Source organism: Anser anser (genome assembly GCF_964211835.1).
Source record: "Anser anser genome assembly, chromosome: 16".
Taxonomy (NCBI): domain Eukaryota; kingdom Metazoa; phylum Chordata; class Aves; order Anseriformes; family Anatidae; genus Anser; species Anser anser.
Genome location: NC_139737.1, coordinates 5,649,150 through 5,663,837, shown reverse-complemented (window position 1 = coordinate 5,663,837; position 14,688 = coordinate 5,649,150). Strand labels below are relative to the sequence as shown.

Genomic DNA, 14,688 nt, shown 5'->3' with positions numbered 1-14,688 from the left:
ATAATTTCAGTGTAACTCAATGTAACTCATGCTTTCTTCAGTCCAGAATATCCCTCTAAGCTTGCTCACTTATTTCCTTTAGGGTTACACTCAACCACTCCACTTAGAAGTCAAGCCTAAAACTCTAAGCTCTACTCTCCTTCCAAGCCTGTCTTCAACACGTCACCTGCCTACAATTTCTAATAGAGCTTCATCCCAGCCTCTTGGGAAAGCTCAGTCTTTCATCTCAGTTACTTGCCTTTTGTTTCGTTTTTCTACATTCTTTGTTTTAAGTACGGACCACAGAATCACCTGATTCATGCCCACAAAAAATTACCCAGGAGGCTCCCTATTGTCATTAATTAAAACATGTCGTGTAGGGATAAGCAACCTATGGGTAAGGTCTAGATGTAGCTGGATTACACTTCCTGATATTACTTCACAAGGGAATCCAACAAAGACACTACATTTTCAGAAAGCAGCATACAGCCAAACTGACTATTTTCTCTGGCCCAGATTATAAAGGCCACAACTAGCCTACAGAATCACTTGTAGTTATACCAATGACTTATTTTATACAGTAGGAACAGGATTAAAGGCATTCAAACAGAATAATAAAAACAATTAACACCAAGAAGATCTTTAAGTTCTTATTTTTTTTTACACCTAACACTGCTTTAAAGAATCACCAGTCTTCACCACCTAGCACCAGGTAGTTCATTAGGATATTGTTACTATCACTGTGCTAACGTACTATATGCTATTTGAAAAAAAAAAAAAAAAGAAGAAAAAAAAAGAGATAAAAAAAGACACTCCTTACAAGAACATTTTTGAAAAAAAAAAAATCAGACAGAGCACATAGCAGTCAAGAATCTGCCACTTACACTATCATCTATGATATTTTTCCAGTCGTCTGACCTTCATTAAAATTTTTCAACCCAGTCAAGTGATTAAAGTGCTGAAAGGTCATTTAGCACTTTCTATGCCTTAAAGGCACTCAGTCACACTTTGTGCTGCAGAGAGTATTTGTCTTCTCGCAGTGTTTAGCACTACAGAGATGGCAGCCAACATTGTCATTATGAACGAGTTGTTCATTTCTCTTACGTCACTCGTCACTCGTACTTTATTTCTAAAAGCTTCTATTAGCTGATTATTTTCTTTTGTTTGTTGATTATAGTGAAAGACAAATCTTATTCAAATTATTGATGAAAGACTTCACAGATTGGGTCAGTACTCGTATTCTTCTCGTAAGTTGACACAAGGACTTTTCTGGTCACAGTGCCTGCAATTTAATATACCTTTACAAATATTGATATCTTGCATTCTCAAAACCATCACAAACAATAGTTTTCTGCTATAGCTAGCACGCTATTAAAAAGAAAATCATATTTCCTACGACAGCAAAGTGGCATTCTCAGGATTAGCAAGCACTGTCCTCATTACTGGACCACTCCACCAAATCAGACAACAAACATCTCTGAGCTGGAGCTAGCTGCTGTGGGTTCATTATTTAAGAAATGTAAATCCTAACTGAAATGAATGCTCATGAAGATTCAAGGCCAGACCTGATGAACCTTATGTTCTGTTTGAGCTTAAAATGGCTATTGTGGAAGAATCAGTATCAGTTTTATGCAATGTTTTCAGCTTTAGATATCTAAGTTACTCAAATGCAATTGCTTCATATGCGAAGCCTGGGGTAGTTAACTGGCCATCATACAAAAAAGCAACACCTGATTTGATATTTCTAACTGTATATTTAAAAGAGGTTAATAAAATCTTTTTTTTTTTTTTGGTTTTGTTGTGTTTTTGTTTGTTTGTTTGTTTGTTTTTGTTTCAATACAGGCTGGCCTTATTACATGAAGAATCCTAAACTGAAGGGTTGTTATTTTTTCTTGTCTCAAGGAATGTTATAGATCTTATTATTATAAGAGATACTGTACTTGGAAATCATCGCCTGGAATGTAATCATTATGAAAGGGTAATAATTACCACACACTCAAAAAGGTGAATTAGTTGTGTCAATAGTTAAAAAAAAAAAAAAAAAGAGAGAAAGAAAGAAAAAAAAAGAGAGAGATAAACAAATATGATCTCTGCCCCACTGTGTATTCTCCTCAAAGTACAGGAGTTTCTCTGGCAAGAAGTTTATTTTCATTTTTGCCCATGAGTTTACTTAGGACATTAGACATTAATGTAATTAAAATAATATATAGTAACAGAAAAAAAGGTGTTAATTTCCTAACACTAACTAAAATACTTTATTTAAAGCCACAGGCTCTCTAAAGAGAACAAGTAATGTATCCTTTGAAATTTTACAACGGGGTAAAAGCAACTGCAATTGCAAAACCTGGCAGACCTTCTTCATTTGGGTACCTCTTCATTATCTCGCACTCTACACCAGCAACACCAACCTGCTCAACCTCTAGCATGTGATTTTTCTTTTATAATTTTAAACAAAGCAGAGCACTGTCTGAGCTATTTGTGACCAGTATGAAATACGCAGGTTCTTAGGGTTTGAAAGGAGAGATATTTAATGACAGATTTTATTTTTTTTTTAATTTCATTTTGTCATTTCATTTTACCTGTGAAAAAAAGAGATGGAAGGAGAAAAGTGAGATCAAAACTGGACAGTAGAGTTAAGCTTCATTCCTCTCTCAGTGAATGTACTTGGCTTTGTTCTTAGTAAGGGTAACATTCACTGAAGCCCACAGAAATTGCAACCAAGAACAATTTGATTGGAATTTGATTTCCCTGCCTTTTAAATATTTCATCCTTTCTGCTAATGGCTTAATCCAGCCTATGCAGCCAGTAGCAGTAATCATCAACAGAAATGCTCAGAGAAAACACCAAACCATTATCCAGTGCAAATCACAATCCTTCCTACAACAGCAATAGCACTCTCCTGATAAACGCCAGCTGAGGATTCAGAACCTTTGCTTGTCGATTTAGCATTCATGATACCTAAACACACAACAGACTGTTCTGATCACAGAGGTTAATATTTTTGCATTCAGTCACCACCTACCTTAAGGAGACAATATAATGCTTTATCTGTTCTGTCTTGTTTTTATCATAAAACACCCCATATAGAGGATCAAAATCGATTTGGCTGTCAGGAGGAAGTAAGAAAGCTCTGTTTGATTTTGTAAGCAATTAGAACATGTCTCCTGTTTCTAAAGCAAGCAGCACAGTCTAATAGTGGCCTGTACTTAGCTCCATTACAAGACATGCAATACTAATAATAGCAATACTTGTCTTTAAATTCTATTTAAGCAAAGGCACAGAGTAGAAAGGAATAAAAAGACTATTCATTTGAGTTGACAATGCACAGAGCCTTAATATTGGTGCAACTACGATTTCATTTTGTATGCAGCCATATTAACAAACAAGATGCTGGTCAGAGAATGGAAGGTAACAAGTTAGGATTCTGCCTAAAAAACTTAATGAAAAATAAATTTCATTGAGGAGCATTAGGGGTGCATTTCTCCCCTAGCATCTGCATTCAAATAGTGTTGTTTTTTGTTTTGTTTCATTTTTTTTTTAATCTACACATACCTTTTAGTGACTAGTATGCTTGTAAAATCCTTCTACATATGAACAGCAGAGTACCTGAAACAGTAGAAAGTACGATTCTACTGGTCTTTTCTTTGTTAATTATTTTTTTTAAAGATAAAGATAAGAAAAAACTCAAGCTCAAAATACACCATTCCTAGCAGTTTCCTTTGTATCTATGGATCAGACAAGATCTTACAATCTCCCTTTTGTTCTTTACAGTGCGGCCTTGCTGCTACTGAGCATCTCATAAATCACCAGCTGTCAGCCTGAACCTTCCAGATTAATGTTCAGAGTTCTCACATTTGAAGTACCTCACTATAATCTGGCTGCTAGAACACTAAACTACTAAATATTACAGTTGTAGGGAGAGTGAGGATTTGGAAATTAAGAGCCTGGTTTATTTGTTATTAATTGTAATTAGTATATACAGTAACACCTATATGTCCCCAGTGAAACCACGTTCCTTGTGTCCTAGATTTTATATAACACAGAATGAGATGGAGTTTCTGTTGTCAGTACCCAAGAGGATACCAGAGAAATAGTATGGAAGTAAGGAGGTATTGTTATACCATCTCTCTCTCTAGGAGAAAAAAAAAGCCTTAATTTATTCAGAGTAACACAACAATTCCCTGTCTAGGCTCAGAGAGATCTCAAATTGCCTGAACTAGACGCATCGGATCTAGACCCATGATCTAGATGCAAAACAACTCTCTTCCACTCAAAACACAAATGGGATAGCAAGAAATCCCAAGCAAAAGAAACCTTGAAATAGAATGTCTTGTGCCTTTAATAATCAGCACCTTCTAATTTTTCACAATTTAGTGGGGACTAGTGACAAACAGCAAAGGAACATTTGGAGGAATTTTTGTAACCAACTGTTTGGCTTTATAATTTTACTTTCCTAGTTTGCAAGCACATTTTCAAAGCTAATTTGAAATGTTAAAATTGTAAAAGTGTTTGCTTTTCTACAAAACACATTAACCCAAGCTGCATCAAGTGTGAGGCAACTTTACTTTTGGCATGAAATAAGCTTCCTTGTAGACATGCTCGGTCACTGGAAAATAAAAAGCACAAGCCTGAGAAGTGAAGGGCCTGGTCAGCATAACTTTCTCACCTAGCATGCTCTAACTTCCCACTGTAGACCCAACACAGAACAGAACATAAACCCTCCGAAGTATGTAGTCATTATTTCCAGATAAACTTAGATGGCAAACAGAGAATGCTTGCTTCTTTTTAGGCATGTTCTTTTCTTTCTAAATTACAATGAGGAATTGCTGTCTGAGAAACTAAATTAGGCCTAATTCTATCATAAATTTGAAGCTGAAGAAAGGAAGAAAATTCATCTAGGACTATTGTTCTTTTCTGATCTTTTCTGTTTCAACAATTTTTATTACTTCTTACATTTTAATTCTCGGATCATAGATTAGTTTAAAGCTGATGTAAGCTCTTTAAAAAAATAATTGTAAAAGCATGGGCTATATCTGGGGCATAGTCTTAATTCACTTTAAAGTTGTTTTTGCCAAGTCATCATTCTAACCGGTTTGTCAAATAACTGGAGGTTTATAAAATCATACTGAATAACCTTTTCTTTTTCTACACAAACTGTTCTATTCCTTGGGAAAAAAAAATAATTTAATAAACAGATTACTAAAAAAAAAAAGTCTAACTCCATGCTTGAGTACAAACAGTTTCTCAACAACAACCACCACCAACTGATACAATAAATACACTGACACAGAATCACGATCTCTCAGACGTTTCTTAAAATTTCCAATGAAGTCTCTCTTTATACAGGAGACAGGTAGGGGAAAAAACATGCAGATCAGCTTTGGTAGTCAGCACAAACAATAATCAAGATTGTAGATATAAAAATATCCTCAAGATTTTTTTCTTATTGGTACATTTAATATTAAATTCTATTTATTCTCTAGGAGTTAATGGCACTGAGTACAACGGCTTGTACGTGTTCACCTGTCATGTTTCTACCTTCCAAACGTGACACTTTAGTTGGAGTTATTAGGCAGCCGCCTGCATTCAATGCAATTTTTAACTCCATCTTTCTTAGACTGGATGTAAAACATGCACAATCTATACTTTATTTGCATGATGCAGTTAATATTTTTAAATGAAAACATCCCTCAATAGTAGAAAATCTCTTTTCTCCGAAGGGTGGAATTCATCTCAGTTATACAGTAGAAAGCTACAACTGGTCTAATATTATCTTCACTTGCTTCGCCGTCAGCAAAGACAGGCACTTCTGGGACATGACTCACCTCACCTATCTTGAATTTCTGACTTCATCTAAATTAAGGTGAGCTAGGCCCTAGAAGTGCCTGTCTTTCTCCAAAGACTAAAATTAGGAGCCCAAAATGACAACTGAGCTGTAGGTGTCTACTGTAAGCCTTTACACTCGTAAAGACGAACCATACCCTGACCCAGGCTCAGCTCTCCTTTCGTGACTTCTGATTCTTACAGAGTTTTTGTCTTGGTGTACATAAGATGGAAAAGCATTTTTCCAAAGAGATTTGCACTCTAAAGAAGGCAACTTTTAGCAAACGCTTAGTGCCTTATCAGATATGACAAAAAATGGAACATGTATTAAATAGTCTTTCAGAGGACATTACCTATTTTCATGAGGACCACTTGGGCAAAAGTCTTTAAGGAAATAATATCTTTGATTTTTTTTTTCTTTTCCCGAGTTACTTACTGGTTTCATGAAGGAGACAAATTGTTATCCTTACATTTAAGAATTAGGATAGATTGGCTGCTACACAAGCTCAACCAGATAAACGTCTACAGCAGAAATTCAGGAAAGATGATTTAAAAAAAAAAAAAAACAACAGATTTTTTTAAAAGAAAAATAACAACCAGAAAACTTGAAAGAAGAAAAACCTAGAAAGGACATAAAGAACTCATTCAATATAGGTAGGATAGGTAGGTGGGGGGGGGGGGGTTTGTTTGTTTTTGAACGTTTTCAGGTATTTCCACCAACCTTTTCTACTTATTGGTGTCCTGAGCTGCAACATTAAAAACTTTGGAAGTAGAGAGCACTGCAAGAGAAATATCATCTTTCTAATTGTTGCTGGTACTCTGTGTGCCACACTTCATGAAGAATCTCATCCAGATGAAGTACTGTTGCCGTAGTCAATGACAAAAAAAAACCACATCGCTCTTTCAATTGAAATTTGGCTGGAATAGTAGCAGAGAAGAGCAGAGTGCCAAGGCATATTTTTGTTTTGCTAAGTGAATGGATGCTCGATCGTTTCAGCTTGAACCCATATGTCACTCATGCCAAGAGATATCAGAAACACGTTTTCTTCTGAAGAAAGAACACAATGAACCGATTAATCAAACCTTAAAACTGTGAAGAAAATTATTACAGCCATTTGTTAAAATACAAAAGGGCATTAACAAAACAAACAGTTCTAGTGATATTTGCTATGGTTAATGCAATGATATTTTCAATGTCCTGTGTTTGCAGAAAATTGGCATCCTCTTCTTTCCGGGACTCTAATGTTTCTGAAGACAAGTTTCTCAGTACTCTTCCCTGATTCACTAAAAAATGAAGAGCCTCATTCTGCATAAATTAGAATAAGACTATTAAAATATATGTGTTTGAATCTGCATTGTCTCAAATCTTTTTTAAAACCATGCAAAAGCATTAATAAACCCTTCTACTTATAATTTTACATGATAGAAAAAGTAAGGCTAATCACACACAACCTCAGTCAGAAGTTATGAATCTATTTGAAGCTGATTGTCTAAGCTCTCATTGTCAAAAGAAACAGGTACCACCAAAGAGTGGCAAATCCTATGACGTTTGATTGTCCAGAGCAAGTGGAATGAACTGAAAGCTCACTTCATCTACATATCTAATTTTTAGATGTGCAAAATTTGGCACGTAAATTATGCAACAGAGCAGGAAATGAAGAATCAGTCCCAAGAAGTACATTGACTGAAAAATGTGTCCCAATTGGGACATCAAGACTAGATGACGCTGGGAAGATGTAAGGAAACAGATGAGACAGCTTCAGAACAATAAGGCACTTTCTCCCTCAAGTGATCAGAGTTCACATTTTACCAGTCAGTACAGGTGGGGTATCTGCATCTACTCCAAACAGATTTTTGGAAGTAGAAATACATGTAACTGTACATTTTTTGATATTATTCTTTTAGTCATAATCATCTAAATACATGGACAAGGCAAAGAGGTAATATCTCTCATCAGAACTAGTAAATCCTATTATGTTTATCTGCATATCTGATTTTGATTACACCAATAAGCGATCCTCATGACTGTGCATTCATTTCTGACATACAGCTGTATGACTAGACCTTTTCCTCCAGCAAAAAAGCTCTAGAGCATCTTCAATAATTTTGCTGCCTTTTTCATTGTCATTTTAATTTTTCCTTTTGTTTTTCAACAGAAAATACACTTGATATCCTTCTTTAAATTCAAGATTCAAGATTCTGTACCAAACTCAGAAACCACCATCAAAATTCTGCAATTGTTATTACAGAATAATTAATATGTAATCTGTATTAATTCTGTAAAATCCTCTAACATATAACACGTTACCTATTCAGGACTGCAGCCCCAGTACCCATTTATCCAATGGCACAAATGGCACATGAACAAAAAACAAAGTTGGAGATAGAAAGGCAATAACACATGTAGAGCTGGCGTTTGTTACCAGTGATAAAGCAATGTTCTATTTTACAAAAATTAGATGAAGTTGGATGCCAAGGAAGTCCAGTGTGCTAACTCCACTCAACATGCAGTAGCTGGTTCCTGACCTTTTGAATTTTAAATGGGGAATAAGATGATATCCCATAAAAGTTAGAGACAAAGCTTTTTGGCAGCACATATGAATAAATAGCAGGCAATTTACACCTATGGGAGAGCACGTACTAACTACAGAACATGTGCTACTGGCATATATACAGAGGGCCCACCTAGCCCAAGCAAATGAAGCACTTCACAGAAATACATGCGTCCCTCTGTGCCAAGCTGGATGCACCATATACAAATACATATTTTGCAAAGGATGGAAAGTCAGGAACATTCTGGAAATTCAAATATCAGCATTCGCAATTCTGCACAGACACACACATCTCTCACTAACTTCAACCAGAAGACCAGCATGTGAAAAGACATCCATCTTAGAGGCAGCCAGACAGATCTCTCTGTAAGTGAAGCCAGTGGCAGCTGTTGACAATGAAAGTATCAGAACTATTATAGCACAACTAAATGACAAACAACTTACAACTAAGTCATGAATCTTTAAAGCAATTATTACATTTGACCCAAGATTGTAAGTACATACTTTTGTCTGCTTGTGCTGAACTACAGAAAACAGTGATTTATTATGCATAGAATTATAATAGGAATCTGGTACAATGCTCTTCTGACTCAGAAAGAAGATGAATCTCTCATACCATAGAAATTGAAATGGCACATTTCGTGGATACACAAAGAATTAAAACTTTTGACAGATGTTTATAATTTAGTTCCAAAAATTGTCTGAAGTGATTTTGACACATGTGACTAAAATTGTCCATTTTAACAATTACATGATTTAGAATTTTAAAAAAATAATAATAAAAAAATCCAGCCCATCATGCTTCATGCGATATATTTAAAAGCCCCTATTCACTCAAAAATCTATCAAAAATCCTAAATAAAGAGCTACCAAAATGCACTTTACTTTCATGACACATTGTTGGACCTGATCAAAATCCGGCCATGACATTCAAAAAGATTTAACTAAAAGCAGGCAGGCTAAACTGCAGTTATAACAGCCTTCGGAATCTCTCAGCCAGACGGGAAAAATATCTAGTCCCACTCATTGTGAAATAATATTTATTTCCTGAATCAACATAATCCCCCTCATTAAAATGGATCAACTACATTATGCCTAACCAGCTCTATAATACAGTACTCCTCCTGCTCTCTGAAAGTCTTTGGAGTACCCATGAGACCTCTGCACAGGACTCATAAAATGCACCATTAAAAAAGTAAAAAGAAAAATACAGACAGTCGTGTATCTGGTGCCCAATCTCCAAAAGCAGGTATAGCCACAACACCCGTCCCCACCCTCTTAGTGCATAGCCCACGGATAACGAAGGCAGTGTAGAGTTTCCTTCACTTCACATTAAACATGTTAAATACAAGTTAAGTATCAGAAAATTCTGAGTTCATGAGTTCAATTCTTGCCCATGAACAAATAGCTTCTATTTTGAAGGCTGTGGACGTGGTCTACCTTGACCTAAGTAAGGCTTTTGACACCGTTCCCCACAACATTCTCCTCAAGAAACTGGCTGCTCGTGGCTTGGACTGGCGTACGCTTCGCTGGGTTAGAAACTGGCTGGATGGCCGGGCCCAGAGAGTTGTGGTGAATGGAGTCAAATCTGGTTGGAGGCCGGTCACTAGTGGAGTCCCCCAGGGCTCGGTACTGGGGCCGGTCCTCTTTAATATCTTTATCGATGATCTGGATGAGGGCGTCCAGTGCACCCTCAGTAAGTTTGCAGATGACACCAAGCTAAGTACGTGTGTCGATCTGCTCGAGGGCAGGAAGGCTCTGCAGGAGGATCTGGATAGGCTGGAGCGATGGGCTGAGGTCAACTGTATGAAGTTCAACAAGGCCAAGTGCCGGGTCCTGCACCTGGGCTGCAACAACCCCAAGCAGAGCTACAGGCTGGGAGATGAGTGGCTGGAAAGCTGCCTGGCCGAGAAGGACCTGGGAGTATTGGTGGATAGTCGGCTGAATATGAGCCAGCAGTGTGCTCAGGTGGCCAAGAAGGCCAACGGCATCCTGGCCTGTATAAGAAGCAGTGTGGCCAGCAGGTCGAGGGAAGTGATTGTGCCCCTGTACTCGGCTCTGGTGAGGCCGCACCTCGAGTACTGTGTTCAGTTTTGGGCCCCTCGCTACAGGAAGGACATGGACGTGCTCGAGCGAGTCCAGAGAAGGGCGACCAAGCTGGTGAGGGGTCTGGAGAACAAGTCTTACGAGGAGCGGCTGAGGGAGCTGGGCTTGTTCAGCCTGGAGAAGAGGAGGCTCAGGGGCGACCTCATCGCTCTCTACAGTTACCTGAAAGGAGGCTGTAGAGAGGTGGGGGTTGGTCTATTCTCCCACGTGCCTAGTGACAGGACGAGGGGGAATGGGCTAAAGTTGCGACAGGGGAGTTTTAGGTTGGATGTTAGGAAGTACTTCTTTACCGAAAGGGTTATTAAGCATTGGAACAGGCTGCCCAGGGAGGTGGTGGAGTCACCATCCCTGGAGGTCTTTAAAAGACGTTTAGATGTAGAGCTTAGGGATATGGTTTAGTGGAGTACTTAGTGTTAGGTCGGAGGTTGGACTCGATGATCTTGACGTCTCTTCCAACCTAGAGAAATCTGTGAATCTGTGAATCTGTGAATGAGGACTACAATGTCTCCGCTGTTATGTGCTTCTTATAGTGCGAACCCCAAGAAAGACAAACTGTAATGTCTTCTGTCATCAGATTTTTTTTTTACAATTTTTTGTTTCCTAACTATAGTAGAACTTCATTCAGTTTGTACAGAAGTCAGTCATTTCATTGCCTTTGGGCTTTAAATTGGAACATTGCTGAATAATTCCATTTTCATCAAAAGAAAACCCTCTACGTAGATGTAGAATAAATGATAAAAACTGCAATGCGCTGTTTAATGAACAGAAGATTATTGCTTATTTTCAGTATAGGCAAAAAAAAAATGGTATGTCACATTCATAAATCAACAACCAAAATTCCTGCTGTGAAAAATTTACAGTGAAGCTAAATCAGATATTTGGTTTTGACAGTTCTTCACTTTCTAAACCTCAACTTTTGTAAACCTTGTCTATGACTTTGGACAGGAAAATTAAATGTACTTTTCCTTATTAACTTTCATATTGACACCTAGTTGCCTGAGAATTCAGAAATCTTATTACTGCTCACCAGAATTGCTGGATGAGTGGTTAAAATAGGGCCAAATTTTCCACCAGCTTTAATGACCTAGATATCAGAACCTGTCATTTCTCAAGTTCATCTAAGGCTTTTAGGGAAAGATGCTGTCATTTCAGCAAGCGTTGTCTCCCCAAGGACTGTAATGTCAAAGCTTAAGGCTTCAGCCTTAGAAAGCAGCAAGCTAACTACTTCTAGCTGGGACTAGAAAAGAAAGTGAAGGCAGCCTTGGTGTTTGACCTGCTGTTGTTTGCATACATATAGCATATGGTAGGATAACACAACTTCATATCATTGAATCTTTCAGTTAATACAAATACAATTGAAAGCAAAAGCCTTTTGATCCATTGAGTGCATTAGTCTAAAAACAATGATTGATGTTTTGAGGTACTTTGTCACTGTCTGTGCTCAGAGCATTAAACACCTAGAACCTCTGGAACAGGTGAAAACATCGAGCTTGATAGGTTTTCTTATCCAGTGATAGAAAAATTATGTCTAAAAATGAGCAGAAACCCAGTGAAGGATTACATTAACATGCAATTCATAACATTAGCTTATTAAGCTTTGCTTTATCCTGGATTCTTTTATTCCAAAATTTCCATGTACAGGCTTCAATCAACACAAAAAGCCATATCTGTGCTAACTTCATCAACAATGAGAGCTGTTCCTCTTTCCATTTTCTACTTTCCCAGAAGTTGTACGATAAAGTTGAAATGAACTAAAAAAATATATGCTGCTAAAGCGAGTACAGGACAGTTCACAGCACACTACAGATTAATTTTGTTTACATTTTATCACAACATTTTTGTTTGAAAACAGATTGAGAAGCCCTTCCATATCCGACAGAATCATAGGATAGATATCTCTAGTTGGAAGGCACACACAAGAATCGAGTCCAACTCACGGTCCCACACAAGACTACCTAAAAAATTAAAACAAGTCTAAGAGCGTTGTCTAAATGTTTCTTGAACCCCAGCTGGCTTGGTGCCGTGACCACTTCCTTGGAGAGCCTGTTCCAGGGCCTGATCACCCTCTGGGTGAAGAACCTTTTACTAATATCCAATCTGAATTTCCCGTTGCAGCTCCATGCCGTTCCCCTTGCTCCTGTCACTGGTCACCAGAGAGCACAGACCAGCGCCGCCTCCTCCTCTTCTCCCCCTTGTGAGGAAGCTGCAGGCCGCCACGAGGCCTCCCCTCAGCCTCCTCTGCTCTGGCTGAACAAACGGAGTATCTCAGCCACTCCTCGTAAGTCTTGCGTTCCAGTCTTTCACCAGCTTTGGTGCCCTCCTTTGGGCACATCCTCACATGAGCTTGCTGTAATGTTAGTGTACCCAACTGGACAGCTTACAGAAGTGCTATCCGAATAAGATGCCTGATGCAGCCCTTGGACAATCCTCCCCTTAGAAGATGTCTGCAGAAGCATTAGGAAGGGCCTGTAATTTTAGTCAGCTCCCACACACTACTGAGGCCTTTAACCCATGGCCTTCAGGCTCTTTACACTGGTAGCCCTACCGCTGATTTCAGCAGAAAGTCTGGGTGAGTGCTAAGGGTTATAACCTAAAATAAAGAAATTCAAATTAGGGCCCTCGTTCAAAAAGTTAAAACAATTAAGCATTCGCACGTCTGCTTGAAAGAACAGTACAAGTGATTAAATGAGATTCCTAAACCTGAAGTTATACATGAGCAAAACCTTTGCAAAAATTAACAGAAATAAGCAAAAAAATATCAAAGTACAATACTAAATCACAGTCATTTAAATCATAAAGGACAAAACGCTAGTTGTTATCAGTCTCCTTATTTAAATGTTGTTTATTTATTTAAAGCAAGTAATTAACAGAACCCTGAGATCACAGATAAAGCTGCCTGGGTAGAATTTCCGTTTCCACACCATAGACACAAAATTCATCAAAGTGAGAGGCTTAAAAGCCTAATGCAGTGAAGACTGAAAATATTAAACTTTTCAAATCCTCATTTCTCTGGCCTTTTCTTCACCCCAGTCTCCTATCACTTTTTTTCTTAAAAGACATTATGTGTTAGGAGAGCAAAGCAGCCTGGGGAGGTGATATTTTACCATCGTCTGTGCTATTAATGCAGTTAAAAAATCCTCAGACTGGAAAAATCAGACAGATGCATCTTCCAGGTTCACATGTGCCAACTCCATCTGTTAAATCATTAAAACACAGGCTTGGCAGATTCTGGAGAAAAACACATTTGCTTTCACTATGAAGAGGAAGAGTAAACTTTCTTTCTGTTCTTATGATTCCCTTTCCCCCATAATTACTTTAATGTGAAAGCCTGCATGAGTGGGTATTATTTAAAATGTTATTGAAAAGCTGTTTCACTGAGTTGGGGTACATGTGTGTTAAATTGTATGTCATAACCTGGGTTAGTCAAAGATTCGTTAGACCAAAGCTTATAGCTACATTAAGATGCTTCATCATTTACCTTTTTACTGCATATATCCTGTTACACTACCTAGTTAAATATTCATTATCCTTACAGGGAAGAACCCATCCAGGTTATGTTTCAGCTGCAGTTTACATAAAGAATGGCAAATCTGATCAAAGAAAGTTGCCAAACCTTGAATAAAGTTATTGGTAAAAATAAGCCCTTTTCCAAATCTGTAAAGAAAAAAGTTACTTATTTTAGGATAAAACAAAAAGCAGTAAAATCCTAACCTAAATTCAATATCAACATCCTATATTTTCCCAATATCAATACTAAATTGATTTCTGCATTAGTTTTTCTACTACAGTGACTGTACAATCATTCTTCACTATGGCAACATTACTTATGGAGCATATGTCTAAATATTGAGTCTTTTGAATGCAACTAAGTATGCCTAGGATCATTGGATTTCCTAAGTATGACAGTGTAAATATTTTAAATCCCATGACCTCCCACAGCTACTATAAAAAAAAAACACAACAGATTGCTGCAGGATGCATTTCTTTCTCTTTGTATTCTATTGAGGAACTGAATTTCATTCTCCAGGCAGGGGCTTATTCTAACAGCCTTCCAGACATTAATATTGATTATCTTTTCAAAAAATATCTTTCACAGAACATTCCATGGATTACAGGCCAGTCTACATTGTCCATCAGCAGAAAGGTACAGAGGTAGCAATAACTGTTAAACCAGCCACTGCTTTCTATAATGCAGAAACACAGCAGCATTGTTTGAGACATACATGAC

The 14,688-nt window shown here is 37.7% G+C and overlaps 2 protein-coding genes across 2 annotated transcripts in view; one reads left to right on the top strand and one right to left on the bottom strand.

Moving 5' to 3' along the window:
* Window positions 1–14,688, bottom strand: part of ANKRD60 (ankyrin repeat domain 60) — a 299,598-nt gene that overhangs the window by 248,388 nt on the left and 36,522 nt on the right. The gene's annotated exons all lie outside the window — the stretch shown is intronic.
* The window catches only part of LOC310882715 (uncharacterized protein), a 44,273-nt gene that overhangs the window by 21,969 nt on the left and 7,616 nt on the right, over window positions 1–14,688 (top strand). Inside the window, exon 3 of the mRNA XM_083801847.1 lies at window positions 12,576–12,738. Within this exon, the coding sequence (XP_083657973.1) occupies window positions 12,576–12,738 (163 nt within the window). The remainder of the gene's footprint in view (window positions 1–12,575; window positions 12,739–14,688) is intronic.